General features: G+C 42.0%; 1 protein-coding gene across 3 annotated transcripts in view; it reads left to right on the top strand.

Moving 5' to 3' along the window:
* The first annotated feature begins 472 nt into the window (after nt 1-472).
* sik3 (SIK family kinase 3) overlaps nt 473-16,143 on the top strand; it is a 43,413-nt gene continuing 27,742 nt past the window's right edge. For 2 of the 3 annotated variants that reach the window (XM_085371010.1, XM_085371011.1), the window contains exon 1: nt 473-838. In XM_085371010.1, the coding sequence (XP_085227136.1) occupies nt 473-838 (366 nt within the window). The remainder of the gene's footprint in view (nt 839-16,143) is intronic. The other variant, XM_085371012.1, reaches the window with a different exon arrangement.

The raw sequence follows: 16,143 nt of genomic DNA on the forward strand, positions 1-16,143 counted from the left end.
TTTAAGTACACGTTTTTAGTAATTTATCGAAGACAAAAACAAAAAAACAAAAAAACCCAGCCAAAATAGCTAATACAGTGCCTGTGGACGACCGCCATAATGGCTGTAATTTTTCTATTTGGGATCTCTTCATGGCATTCAGCTGTTAGAAACTGTAGTCATATTTTTGTGAAACATACTCATATCAGATGTATATTTGTATTGCAGTGGAATAACAAAGCGACCGTTGTTCTCGTCCGCCATTGTAAGGGTAAAGCGGCGTACACCTTTAAACACTTTAAAAACCGTCTGCTCATACAGAACGCAGCACTTTGCAAGGAATCACTGAATCATGGGAACCGGAGTGATAATGCGCACTTCTTTGTCACCAGGGCAACCACAATACGTTTCTCTGGATGAAGTCATTTGTTACGCCGCTCGTTACTATGGTTACAACCTAGAGAGGGCGCTGCGGAAGAGCTTTCTACGTAAAATGACGCAGGGCGGGGGCGTGCCCGCGATGCGCGCTGCGCACGGCTGCTTGTTGTTCCCGCAGAGAGGCGAGAAGATGGCGGCCGTGTCAAGCGGAGGTGCTGCTGGGTCCGCAGCGGCCGGGATTACGCACTCTGCCCGACCGACCCACGCAGGCATGGGCTCCCAGAACCGAGCCCAGCCATCCTCCGGGATCAGCCACTCCGGTCGTACCAGCACAGCCACTGGGTGCATCACAAATCCTGGCCACACTTCAGTCCCCAGGCCACCCCCAGCCCGAGTGGGCCACTACGAAATCGAGCGGACCATCGGGAAGGGAAATTTCGCGGTTGTTAAACTGGCCACACACATCATTACTAAAGCAAAGGTAAGACAATTGATGTCCGAGTATCAGAGGTGAACAATTATAAGTTGTCATTGATTTATTCTGAGCCTTTTCGGCTGCTTTAGTAGAATGACGGTGGGGCCTTCAGGCTCGGGAGACAGCAGCGGCCAGCCCGCTATGGTGACACCGCTGCTCGGTGTAGCGGAGGTCCGCTCGACACGGGACACCACCGTTAGCTACTGGATCCAGATTTATTTATCACAACGTAAATAATAGCTCGCATCTATCCACTTGTAGTGCTTTTTCTGAAAGCTTAAAAGGCCCGAGGTTAATGTGTAGCAAAGCGCAAAGGACAGAGAGAAGGGTATCGACGAAGATAAAAAAGACGAGTCGATTTTCTAGTAGCTAGCTTAGCTTGATGGCTAATTACCCGGTTAGTACAACTTAGATACCTCTGAGAAAGATGCCAGTCCGTCAAGGATGAAAGAAAAGTTTGGGCAATTGTTTTTGTTAAGTTAACCGTGAACTTCCAAACTTGATAGGTTTGTGTTTGGCCCAAGATTTAATATCCCTCTTAGGAATTCCCCAATAAAGTACCATCGAAACTTTGTCACACTATATTATAGGAAAGCTAAAGACTGTGGGCTTTAAAATAAACTTAACTGTTTAAAGAATTGGGTGAACAAGCTACTTAACATGTACCGTTTCGCGTAAAGATACGTTCGTACACCTTAACCAGTTTGTTGGAACATTTTCAGCTGTACATATCAGATTTTGTAGTACTAGATATCAGGTTTAATAGCTAGATGACAGCGCGTTGAGTCCTCGTGGACAGGAAAATATTGACATTGGCCAAAAAAAAATGAAAGTGTTTTCAGAATGGTCACTATACAGTTTTAAGTGGAACATAAACGCGTTTGCATGGTGTGTGCGACAGTTTGAAATATACTGAACGATTGGCATAGTTAATGGCAGATGCTACTGTCAGAAAATTAATGAAACACAAAATCATCCTTCATGAGTAGATGCCTTTCAGCCTTACACTGAAGTTGGCCGCAACTCAGTGCTTTAAAAAAATCTTATTGTTTGCGACACGTTTGGGGGCATTACAAAGAAAAGGCAGCACTCACAAATTCTGAGTATTGTTTTGAAGTTTTGCTGACCTATCGCGTGCGGTGCCTGAGTTTTTGTAAGGCTTTATTTGTCTTTGAGCAGTCTGTTGCCACTGGGTTATCAGCTGTGTTGGTAATGTAACCTTAAAAAGTGCCAAACAAATCAGAAGGCCTTTGCTGGCATATTTGACAACAGATGCGTCATTGAGGTCTCTTCTAATACTAACTGTGATTTGCAGCAGATTAGTATAGCAGCGTTAAAAATCCTTCCTTAGGTTATCGGGAGTATTGGGATCAGTAGTGATCGATGTGCAGGTGAACACTCAGGGCTTCGATTACTGAAAGCGGTGCCTGCAATATATGATGAAGAGCCTTTTATTGAGATGATATAAATAGAGGTATGTCAAAGCTGCCAAGTGTGTAGCTTTACCTTGGTGTTTTTGTTGACATACACACAGACGAGTAGACACGGGGCATTTGGATGCTTTGCGTCACATAGAGACTGAACCCTCCATTTAGTTTCATGACAAAATACACAAGGGTCGGTGAGCCGTGGAGATGTTTTTAATCCTGGGGATGTTGCTCGAAAGACTACCTGTGTGTGTGTTTGACTATGATATGTAGAGGCCAGAATTTATGGGAGATGTTGTTAGTTTCCTCCAATAACAATACAATGTCTATTGTTTTCACTTGTATTGATGTGTGTCTGTCTGAGCCTGAGAGATGACAATCACTGAGAGAATGAAATAAGCCCTGTTTTCTGTCTGTTGATGGTTGGTCGCAGTAACCTCATAATTTCCACCAACAATCGCAGGGGTTTCAGCGTCCCCACTTGGCTTACGGATATCAGAAGAGTAGCAGCGTGCTTTAACGTGCCCGTAGTTATCATGAATATGGATATGGTAATCAGCCATCAGATGAAATGCGCACGGGTAGCTTTGTTTCATGGCCCAGGTTCTATAACGATCTGAAGAGAAATGCTGACTAGTCATAAACAGCCTAACAACTCCCCCCGTTCTCAGATGGAGCTGCGTGATATCCTGCAGTGCAGTCACACAGAAGAGGACCTGGATATTTATACTCTGTGGCTCACAAGCACAGAAAGGGATGGTCCCTTTTCGAAGCCTCATTTCCCCCTCTGATGTTTTATAAAATCTGAGCAATTCGATGGGCAATTAGTTCAGAGTTTAATTTCCCAATAGCACTTCAACTTGGGTTTTTGCCGTGCACATTTGTGGAAATCTGGGGCTTTTGGCTTACATGCTTAGTAAAACGGAGGCAGTCACACAGCACAGACCTTGAGAAGCAAACAATTGGTGTGGTGCACCTTGATGTCGTAATAGTGAAAGTTCATTTCACCCAGACAAGATCAGTTTGTGAGGTGGAAGTCAAAACAAGAGAGTTGTTACACTCACGCAGTTTGTGTCACATGTTGCTGCTAGCATTGTGGATAAATGTTGGCTTTACTGCTCAGGGTATCCACAAACATCCTTGCTAGCCGTGGCTCATTAATAAAACCTATTAGTCCTCTCTGATACTGTGACACTGTAAACTACCCATTGTAGACTAAATCTGTTACTCATAGTTCTGTGAATTTTGGGGACTAAGTAAACTGTGACCCATCATTGAGTTTTGCTTTTATTTTTAAATTCTTTTCAACTATAGCAACAATAAGAGCCATTTGATTTGCCCTTATTTACAAAAATATCCAATGTGCCTTCATCTAATAGAAATAATAATAATGAATATGTAAACATTTAAACTAGCAAGCAGGATATACTCATGTAGTTAGGTATAATAGGCATTAACTAATGCCTAATTAACGTGTATTAAGATGTAACTAATTAAAACAATTCTTTGGTCAGTCATTTTATAAAATATAATTAACACTGTACTTGTTTGATTGCTTGGCCTTGAACATTGCTCCTCAAACTTTTCTCAAGCAACGGATGACTCGATAATCGAATAATGTAAAAGCTAATTCATCAATTATTTGAAAGCTTTTACCTCAAATAAATATGAGAAATTTTATTTGAAATGCTACATCTGTTCATTTAATCTTGGTCACTGTTTTCCCACGGACATTTCGGAGAGTGTCAGGCGAATTAAGTTTTAGTGTTTTCGGACTTTATACTGTCTCATATGTAGCACATAGTAGATTTAGTCCACACTAGATGTGCTCTTGCTACAGCGCTGTTTGGTTTAGGTGAGGTTGGTGCCTGATTGGAGCATACATAGGACAGGACCGGGGACACCCACAGGCTTGCTGCAGATACACCTGGTAGCTACCGATGTGTTCTCACTTAGGTTTGATAAGACACAGGAGCTAGCAAGTAGAGCAGGGCGATATGGCCAAAAATATTTATCTCGATATATATTTGAAAATTTGCGATAACGATATAACTGATGATATAATTGATACGAGACAAAATACAACTCCACAACATTACTAGCGCAAAAAGACAACCTTCCATTTATTTTCACTTAAACAAGAAGCTGGTTTTTATGTACATTAAAGCTTTATAAAAATGTAACAGTGCAAATGCAAATTCCTTGCTGAAAGTTTAACCAAAAGGCATTTCCAGTAGAAATGGGCTGACATATCCTGAGCATAACCATGTATAATATCCACTGAAGTTAAAAAGAGGTGCTTTGCAACATTAAACTGCAGTGTGCAGTACGTATTTTTTGGACCATAAGGTGCACGGGATTATAAGGCACATTAAGCGAAATAAAGCAGTCAGATAAATCAAACTTTATTAAACTCATTCTTCTTGCTTCCTCCACTTCTGTACCATTGATTCATTAATGTTGAATTCTCTGGCAGCTGCTCTATTCCCATGTTGTTGCAGTACATTAATGACTAACCTTGTATTGTGGATGGATTATCTCAGTTGTTCTCCTGACTGAAGTTTGGTCCGTTTACAGCATCCTGCCATGCGATTGCATTTGTCTCTAACTATCCGGAACCTTAACGTTAACTTTTATAAGTGGAAACGTGTTAGTGTTCATCCTCCAGCTTCACTGTTTATGTTATGCTAACATAGCTGTGTCGCTAGCGATCACGTAGCACATCATTATATACCAGCTAGCCTAACTTCAGTAACCCTACAAACGTCACTGCTGTTTAGTTTCCTGTCTTCATTTATGTTGGAAGTGATAACAGAGCTGTACGTTTGAATTTTTTCAGAAATCTCTCAGTCAGAACATGCTATATCATGCTTAGGAAACTAGCGAAACTAGCGAGCTAACTTCCGCTAGCTTCCTGCTAACTTCTAACTCCGTTAAATGTAATAACTTTTGTTTTCATGGATGCCTGGAAGTTAAACTTCATAGTTACACCTGGTAAAGCAGCAATGCTGATCGTTTTATTAAAGATGAAAGAATTTAGACAGTTTTTAACTCTCAGTGATGCTGCAGTGTTCGTTTGACCTGAAGCATACGGAGTTTAGGACCCAGATTACTCCCAGATTTAAGAGCATCTTAGTCCGACAAATACGACAATAACGACGACCGCTTGCATGTTCTGCAAAAAAATGTGCTTTGTCGTGTATCTGACGGACAAACACCAAACCAGTTCCACATCACTGAAGTTGCACCATTTTTACAAACCAATTCTGGTTCATCTGTTTCACTCAACAATCGGCCATGTGCGTATGAAAACAAAGGCACTGCGCATGCGCGTTTTACTCATATTCTATCGCGATATTTCATTTTCCTATCGTTGCCTAACATTATACCGGTATTACCGTGAACGGTATAATATGGCCCAGCCCTACTAGCAAGTCAAAGAGAGTTTTAGGTTAGACTTTCTGATCTTGTTTATTCTGATACTAAAACAACATTTAATAAGCAGTTAATACGCGTTTATTCTCAAATGAAAGAATGAAGATCCAAACCAGAAGGGGGTCTAACTTTGATATTGGGTCCACATCAAGAGTTTACAACTGGCATATCAAATGATATGAGATAATTCCGTGTTACAGTAAACACAGTACAGGAAACAGCCAGAGCATTGCAGGTTGAGCTGATTTGAAAAGACATTTCCAGTTGCAGAGCTTACAAAGTACTGCAGTGTTGATTCTGTTTTAACAACCCCACACTGTAGGTGATTTAGGTGACGGTGACTGATGTTTTTAAGCTTTTGTTCTCCAATAGAATCCATCCCTATCTCTGCACGGCCATCTTTGTGATGCACTGTTGTCATTATCAGTCGCTCCACACCTAAAGGAGTCACCTTAATGTCATTTGTTCAATTATTTATATTTCTGAAGAATCACTTATTCAGATTCCTCCAAAATTACCACCAGCTTTCCTTCCCATGTTAGCAATACACACTCACTGAAACGCAAAGTGTTTTGAAAGAGCACTTGCTGAAATGTAAAGAATACATAGACACGCACACTCGTTTTAAAGTGTGATCTAAGAAAGTAGTAAGATCACAACTTTAAATTGCTTTCTATTAGAGCAGGGCGATATGACCAAAAATATTTATCACGATATACATTTGAAAATTTGCGATAACGATATAACTGACGATATAATTGACACGAGACAAGATACTTTACAACTCCACAACTTTATTAGTGCAAAAAAAAAAATTAAAAAAAATCAACGTATTTTCACTTAAACAAGCAGCTGTTTTTTATGTGCATTAAAGTTATATAAAAAGTTAACATTGTAAATGCAAATTCCTTGCTGACAGTTTAACCAAAAGGCATTTCCAGTGGAAATTGGCCAACATATCCTCAGCATAACCATGTATAATATTCACAAAACTTAAAAAGAGGTTATACACACACAATACCGTAATACTATGCTGAAGCACAGTACGTATCACTCCGCGAGGCTCCTGCCTACGGGATTTGTAGCTTAGCAAAGTTGTACTAAAACATTTGACTGTTTTTCGAGCGTCGTGTACAACATAAAATCGTTTCGAGGTCAGTAAACACAACCAGAATTCATACGTAAGGCACACGGGATTATAAGGGGCACTGTCGATTTTCAGAAAAATCGAATGATTGATTTTAAGTGTGCTGTATTTTCCAAAAAACACAGTAATAACGACGGCCCGCTAGCATGCGCCACCAAAATAGTGCTTTGTTGTGTATCTGACGGACGAAAGCTAAACCAGTTCCACATCACTGAAGTTGCAGCATTTTTACAAACCAATTCTGGTTCATCGGTTTCATTCAACGATCTGCTTTCGCCTTTCTCATTCTCTGTCGCCGGCACCCTTTTTCTGCCATGTGCGTATGAAAACAAAGGCACTGCGCATGCGCGTTTTACCCATATTCTATCGCAATATTTCATTTTCCTATCGTTGCCCAACATTATACCGGTATTACCGTGAACGGTATGATATGGCCCCGCCCTACTTTCTATGTCAAACTGACAAACTAAAACAAATATGTTTAATTTGTAGATATTTGTAAACAAAATGTCATGTCATTAAAATCTTGAATACATTTTATAAAAAAGATTCCAAAGAGTGATTTAGGATTTATATAGACACGATGAAAAACAAATGCATATGTTGCTTGTATATCATAGAGATGGACAATTTTCCTGTTAGCTTAGGACATAAGGGTGCAGGCTTTGAGGTGGTCACCTTGTGTTTACAGTGCAGACCGCTTTAACAGGTGGCAAATTTGCACATCCTTTTTGCATATCCTTTTAACAGTGCCCGTCAGATGTTTTATGGAATTGACTGTTTATGCACATTTAATTAATTAGAATCAGTGAAACGTTTCATCTTTGCTACTACAGTGTCTTTGGTCCTTGCTGGTTTCTAGGTAAGAGGTCATCGCTAATAATTTATTGATGTGCGACCCAAGGACATATGATGAACTCGGAGTGCAGAATGCAGCACCAAATAGTGTCCGTTTTATCTGCATGACAAACCTTTATTTATTTGAATTGTAAACATGGTTATTGCAAATCACCGATCACAACAAAAACCTCCAGTCTTAGTCTGTGTGATGCTTTAACAGGCAGGTTGCTGGTTAAATTTGATTTGAATGTTATATGCGTGTGTGTAGCATCATGATGAAGGAGGTGTGATCAGTGGTCTTGTTTGATCTGGTTAAAAATAAAGTCGAGTTGGGCTTTTTCTGCAGCGGGTTGAGTTGTAGGCACAGGAAGCCGGCAGTTAAAAATCACAACTCTGTGCCGTCATCATCCAAAGTGCTGCTTGTTGTCAGCGGCGACTGTGTGTTGTAGGGCTGCTCAATTAATCGAATTTTAATCACGATTACGATCTGGGCTTTCAACGATCATTAAAAATGACTGAGCCGATTATTAGCCCCTCCCTCATTTATCCGCGACACCTTAAAGGCCGGTCCGTGAAAATATTGTCGGGCATAAACCGGTCCGTGGCGCAAAAAAGGGTGGAGACCGCTGATTAAGAGGACCCGAGGGAAGCTCGGAAAGCTATAGTTATTTGGAGAGGAGAGTGACTGCCGTTGGTTGAAAAGAGTTTAAAAAAAAAAAACTTCAGTGGTGTTGCACACTATTTTATATTATTTTTTTAAAGTCATTGTTAACCCTTTAAAGCCGGTCAGAGCAGCATGCTCCGTTTTGCGTAACTATTTTTAAATCCCTGTAGAACCTGAACCGTGTAAGCTAGCGCAATAATTTGTTTTGCATATGAAACCGGAGGAGTTGTACTTACATCTGATGCCATCAGCTTGTCCTCGGTCACGGTTTCGTTCCACATATAGCTTTGCAAAAATTGCATAAAAAGCGCTTGCAGGAACAAAAACATAATATTCCAGAAAAACGCTTTGCCGTTCCTATCAGCTGTTCGTAACACTTCCCACAGTGAAATGATGCACATGCTGTTTTCTTTGCAAATTTGCATCATAGGATTGTTTTTTGTTTTTCCTGCAGTATATAAAAATTGCTGTATCTCCAAAATAAAACTATGAAGACACTCAAAATAAATTTCCTGTGGTGGGAAACTATTTTTTGCAACTTTATTGTATTTAAAGTTTTGAGGGATAAACCTCTTAAACTTCTCCAAGTAGAAATATATGTAAACAAAACAAAAGCGATTTTCAATTTTTTTTGTAGTTTATTGCACTTTTTTGCAATTTATGTAATTACTATGCACTTAATGCATACATATTATTAAAATATGGGCTATAACAGTTGTATTGATGTATAGCAACTTGAAATGCTCCCACAAATGGCACTACAGCATGTAAAAAAAATAAATAAAAATAATATAAGCTCTGGTGGACTTGGTTCTATAGTAGGTCTTAAAGGGTTAAATAAATATCGTCAAATAATCGTGATCTCAATTTCAGTGAAAATAATCGTGATTATCATTTTTGCCATAATCGAGCAGCCCTAGTGTGTTGCCAAGGCTCCTAGTTGGAGAAAGGTCGCTTCATTGAAGTCTTAACTGGTTTCCATGGTTTCAGTCGTGATGATGGTGGTTCCAGACCCCAACCACCAATTTTGAATGCGAGTGATTTACCATTGGCTATGGTCTTTGTCTGCCATGAACAAAGTGCGCTTCTATTATCAGACGGACTGGGTCCTTGGTTTCTTTGTCATTGAAATAACTGCAAAGTGTCATGATAGGTACACGGTGCTGTGTGGCACACCCTGACCTGTGTGTTTCTTAGGGAAGCAGGCCTTTCCCCATGTCCTTCTGTCCTTTTTCCTGTGTTGTCCCCCTTTTCCTCCCCTGTGCTCTTGGTAAGAAACAAGCAAGAGGAAGGGGGCCGACAGGATGGCAAGCGTTAGGTAACAGGCCTAATGTACTGTGTAACAATTTCACTCACTCCCTCAGTACACTCACACACAGCTCTCAAAGATACAGCAATCCTTCTCGCTTTCTCACAGACACACATACACATGCCCGAATGTGATTTCATTTGGGTGAGTAATACGACAAAGGCTACGTTTCTGCCTGACTTATTTTCCTGCCCTGTAGTTGTCTTCTCCCGCGTCTCAGTGAATCTGCAGCTTCAAAAGAGGAAGAACACGCACCAGAATGTGTGTGACTGTGCGGCGCACGTTTGAGGGCACTCGAGGCTTCGTCAATACGATCACATTGTGTTCCTGTCGAATTATAAAATCAGCTACGGCTCTGCCTCAGAGTGCATGCAAAGTCCCTGTTCTGTAGCCTCTTACCTGTATGATGGATAAAGCTCTCACACACAGGGCTTGTAGTTGGCACTGGTCCTAGTAGAAGAAAGGCTACTGCATTTAGTTGTACTGGTTTCTATATCAGTGGAACCATCAGCTCAACATCAGGCATTATCAGGAGAAATGTGTGTTGTTTCTCCAAGGACAAGTCTAATGGTTGTGTGCAGACAAACCCAAGGAGAAATTTTGCTTCATGTTACATGTGTGAATACAGTTTATGGAGTGTTTTTGGAGCAAAGGGAGAACTACTAACTTCCAGTTACTGGTTGCACTTTGGAAATGGGTGAACGACTCAGTAACATACTTTCAGAACTTAGCAGGAAGTAAATGGTAAATGGCCTGTATTTGTATAGCGCTTTATTAGTCCCTAAGGACCCCAAAGCACTTTACACATCCAGTCATCCACCCATTCACACACACATTCACACACTGGTGATGGCAAGCTACATTGTAGCCACCTGGGGCGCACTGACCGAGGCGAAGCTGCCGGACACTGGCGCCAATGGGCCCTCTAACCACCACAAGTAGGCAACGGGTGAAGTGTCTTGCCCAAGGACACAACGACCGAGCCTGTCAGAGCCGGGGCTCGAACCGGCAACCTTCCGATTACAAGGCGACCTCCCAACTCTTGAGCCACAATCGCCCAGTGATTACTCCTTTACTCCCTTTTTTGCTTTGATGGTCACAGATTTGCATAGGTTTGTGTCTTTGCATAGATGGTCTAAGTAAATGCCAGGAGGCAGCTTCTAGAGCTGAAAAATAAAGCCGATGCAAAAATGCCAAAAACTTGAGTTCCCCAGGTGTTGCTTGAAGTCAGCTCCAAAGGTCTGTCACTGTAGACTCCAGTCTTATAATGCCCAAGTTTACATCATTAAAAAGCATATGCACAGTTACTATTCAACACCAAAAATTACTATTGGATTAGATGCTCATTTGCAGTGGTTTTGATGCCATCAGTGCCATCTTTGCCTCTTCCACTTGAGACACAAGTTCACACAGTAGCATTACACACAGACCCACTCCTCACTAGCAGCTGAACTAAGTGAAGTTCACAACACTTTTATAGAATATATGAGATGTCAATAAGGCTCTCATTTCACCAGCATCGAAGCATTTAACAGCTATCAGAATCTGCTTTACTGGCCAAGTATGTGTCCAAATACAGGAAATTGGGCTCTGTTTTGTTTTCTTGTTCTCAATATAAACAGACAGTAAAGACAGTAACATGTTTAGCGTATTTATATGTGCAGTGCTGCAGAGAGCAATGATGTTAAATAAAGGATGGATAACTGGTTACTATATTTGCAGTAAATACATGGGAAGTTCACAGTATGTTCAACATGCACAATGGTGTACACATGCTAAAGTTAGCTTTTCACTATCAATCACCCACACTAACTGTCTGTTAAGTTATCATTAAGGTAGCAGCTAGTGGGTTTAGGTCGTAAAAAAAACACCCACGTTAGTTTTGGGAGCTATGCAGCAAACATTATTAATCCCACCCTTGTGAAAAGTTAATAGCATAATTTAACAGGACAGTACAATTACTTGCATGTAATTGGTGTTACATTTCTTCCAGTAATTAGCAGTTTTCTGTGCCTTGGCCAGCATATGTGTCTTTGCATGGCACCTGTTCAGTTTTTGACTGCAGTCTTAGTAAGTATGTTGCTGGTTAAATTTGATTTGAATGTTATATAGATGTGTCTGTATGTTTGTAGCATCCTGATGAAGGACGTGTTGTCTCCACTTTTAATGCTAAAGAAAGATTGTTGTTGAGCCTTCAAAATGTGGAGTCCAAAGCCACCGGGGATGGCATGGTCGTTACCTCCATCTTTTGTGCTGTCTATGGTAATCAGGCACATTGAAAACTGCGTTTAGCTGAGCATGCCACAAAAGACTTGCTGCTCTGGACTATTCAAGTCTACTGTGTAGGTGTTGCAAGTAGCAGTTATAGTCATAGAATGCTGATGCAAAACTATGACGGGTCAAATTAAATTGGATATTAATTTAATAATAATATTTTTTAAGACATTAAAAAAAAGAAGCTGATAGTGGCCACTTACTCTGAACATTGCCAATCCCCAAGCTGATCGTTCATTCGAACAGGCCTAATGCAGACTGATGCTGTTTCAGGTGGCGTCTCCTTGTAAAGTATGCATTAATTCCAATTTATACTTCTGATATAAAAATGTCATTAATAAAAATCGAATAAAATAGTTATTAAGCTTCGGAGGAGTGGTTCTTGTGATGTCTGTGTTCATCAAAGCTCAGTGGTGAATGCTACTCACGATGAGGTATTTCTATCCCACAGAGTTTAGTCACCATAAAATGCCTGCTTTGCTATTTAAGAAGGGGAAAAAGCTGCCAAATTGGCAGATGAATGTGATGTCCAGTTTTTTTCTCTGCGCTGTAGCATGTCCCCTTTCTTGTACTTTCAGCTCAACACACTCAGCTGAGTCATTTCGACACATTTACTCATACAAGTGCACAACACACCAGTAAAACACCTCTGAAAGGCATTGTGCTGCTGACTCATTGTGCCTGTAACATCACTGTGCGTGCTCATGCCTAGCACAGCCAGAGCAACGCCATTTGTGCTGACCTGACGTGGCCTCATGGTGCGTGATGTCTTTGTGACATAAGCATGCAAGACTCAGACTCAGTTTTATAGTGTTTATATTTGAAAATATGATGATGATGATTGAATCTTTATTTTGAACATGTTGAAAAAGTATAAAAAAAAAAAAATAGAATTAAAAGAGACAAATGAACAAAGCAAACAAAAGGAAAACGAGCAACCACAACTCCAAATAACGTCCATGTTCAAAAAGGAGCAGGAAGAAGCATAAGCTTATTTAATCCCACCCCTTTTCCACTATCTAGTATCAATAGACTACAGAAATACCTCCTTGTAATTACATTATATGTTATGTGTAATTTTTTTTTTTTTTTTTTTTTTTTTTTTTTAATATATACACATATATGTTTCTATCTATCCATACCTACGTATATACACACATACGCCCATATACACATTTTCAATAACCCCATTAACACCTGAAGGATACACAACCTACAATTTTATATATATTTAATATATATATATATATATATATATATATATATATATATATATATATATATATATATATATATATATATATATATATATATATAAGCTGATCTACAATACGGCAGCAGTGATCAGTGAGATGCTTGGCTACACGTTGAACAGCGACAAGGGGCAGTACCCTCCATGGAGAAGGAGGCTAGAGGGCAAGATCAAAGTAGCACGGAGAGAGGTTAGCCAACTAACGGAGTTGCAGAAAGGTGCGACGAATAAGGTGCCTAAGAAATACAGCAAGCTGTCCATACCTGAGGCCTTGGAAACTGCCAAGCAAAGACTCACAGCCTTGGCCAGCCGCTTGAGGAGGTACACCAGAGAGATAGAAGGCAGGAGAATAAACCAGCTGTTCTCCACAGAACCAGCAAAGGTGTACTCTCAGTGGCAAGGGAACAATAAGAGAACAGCACCACCAAGGCTGGAGACGGAGCAATACTGGAAGAGCATATGGGAGAAGGATGCAACCCATAACGGCAATGCTCAGTGGCTAGAGGATCTGAGGGCAGACCACAGCGACCTCCCTGAACAGGGTCCAGTAACCATCACAGTGGCAGATATCCAAGAAAGGGTCTCCAGTATGAAGAGTTGGACAGCACCAGGGCCCGACATGGTTCACACCTACTGGCTGAAGAAGCTAACTGCACTCCACGAGCGTCTGGCAGCACAAATGAACCAGCTGCTAGTTAACGAGAGACACCCGGAATGGCTAACTGAAGGCCGGACGGTCCTGATCCCCAAGGACCCCAAGAAGGGACCGGTCCCCTCCAACTACCGACCAATAACCTGCCTCAGTACTACATGGAAGCTCCTGTCAGGCATCATATCGGCTAAGATGAACAGGCACATGGGTCAATACATGAGCGGGACACAGAAAGGAATTGGCAAGAATACCAGAGGCGCAAAACACCAGCTACTGGTAGACAGAACAATCAGCCGAGACTGCAAGACCAGACTGACCAACCTGTGCACTGCCTGGATTGATTACAAGAAGGCCTATGACTCAATGCCCCACAGCTGGATACTGGAATGCCTAGAATTGTACAAGATCAATGGGACCCTAAGAGCCTTCATCAGGAACTCAATGGGGATGTGGCGTACAACACTAGAGGCCAACTCCAAGCCCATAGCACAAGTCACCATCAAGTGTGGGATCTACCAAGGAGATGCTCTGTCCCCACTGCTGTTCTGCATAGGCCTGAACCCCCTCAGTGAGATCATTAACAAGACTGGCTACGGATACCGACTACGGAACGGAGCAGTTGTCAGCCACCTCCTGTACATGGATGACATCAAGCTGTATGCCAAGAGTGAACGAGACATCGATTCACTGATCCACACTACCAGGCTATACAGCAATGACATTGGAATGTCGTTCGGACTGGAGAAGTGTAGTCGGATGGTAACAAAGAGAGGGAAGGTAGTCAGAACTGAGGGGATTGAACTACCAGAAGGCAACATTGCAGACATAGAGGACAGTTACAAGTACTTGGGGATCCCGCAGGCAAATGGGAACCATGAAGAGGCCGCTAGAAAAGCTGCAACCACCAAGTACCTGCAGAGGGTCAGGCAAGTCCTGAGGAGTCAGCTGAATGGTAAGAACAAGATCCGGGCCATCAACACGTACGCCCTGCCCGTGATCAGGTACCCTGCTGGGGTAATAGGCTGGCCAAAGGAGGAGATAGAAGCCACTGACATAAAGACAAGAAAGCTCCTTACCATGCATGGAGGGTTTCACCCCAAGTCCAGCACCCTGAGGCTGTACGCTAAGCGGAAGGAAGGGGGCCGGGGACTGGTGAGTGTCAGCACCACAGTCCAGGATGAGACAACGAACATCCAAGAATACATTGGGAAGATGGCCCCAACTGACCGAGTGCTCAGTGAATACCTCAGGCAGCAGAAACCCAAGAAAGAGGAGGTAGACGAGGAACTATCATGGAAGGACAGGGCCCTGCACGGTATGTACCACCGGCAGATAGAGGAGGTGGCTGATATCCAGAAATCCTACCAGTGGCTGGACAAAGCTGGACTGAAAGACAGCACAGAGGCACTAATCATGGCAGCACAAGAACAAGCTCTGAGCACAAGATCCATAGAGGCTGGGGTCTATCACACCAGGCAAGACCCCAGGTGCAGGCTGTGTAAAGATGCCCCAGAGACAATCCAGCACATAACAGCAGGGTGCAAGATGCTAGCAGGCAAGGCATACATGGAACGCCATAACCAAGTGGCCGGCATAGTGTACAGGAACATCTGTGCGGAGTATAACCTGGAAGTCCCGAGGTCAAAATGGGAGATGCCCCCAAGGGTGGTGGAGAATGACCGAGCTAAGATCCTGTGGGACTTCCAGATACAGACGGACAAAATGGTGGTGGCTAACCAACCGGACATAGTGGTGGTAGACAAACAGAAGAAGACGGCCGTAGTGATCGATGTAGCGGTTCCGAATGACAGCAATATCAGGAAGAAGGAACACGAGAAGCTGGAGAAATACCAAGGGCTCAGAGAAGAGCTCGAGAGGATGTGGAGGGTGAAGGTAACGGTGGTCCCCGTGGTAATCGGAGCACTAGGTGCGGTGACTCCCAAGATAGGCGAGTGGCTCCAGCAGATCCCGGGAACAACATCGGAGATCTCTGTCCAGAAGAGCGCAGTCCTGGGAACAGCTAAGATACTGCGCAGGACCCTCAAGCTCCCAGGCCTCTGGTAGAGGACCCGAGCTTGAAGGATAAACCGCCCGCAGGGGCGTGCTGGGTGTTTTTTTTGGGTATATATATATATATATATATATATATCATTGACTTAGTCAAATGACTTAGGCAATTATGCTATGAAGCTAACGATATACATATATACATATACATATACACATATATATACATACATACATACATATACATACACATACACATACATATATACCCATACCAACAAACCCGTGCATGCGCACACACATG

This window comes from Diplotaxodon limnothrissa, linkage group LG14 (genome assembly GCF_057381915.1).
Source record: "Diplotaxodon limnothrissa isolate DT_005_m linkage group LG14, D_limnothrissa_male_GT1.1, whole genome shotgun sequence".
In the NCBI taxonomy this organism is placed as follows: Eukaryota; Metazoa; Chordata; class Actinopteri; order Cichliformes; family Cichlidae; genus Diplotaxodon; species Diplotaxodon limnothrissa.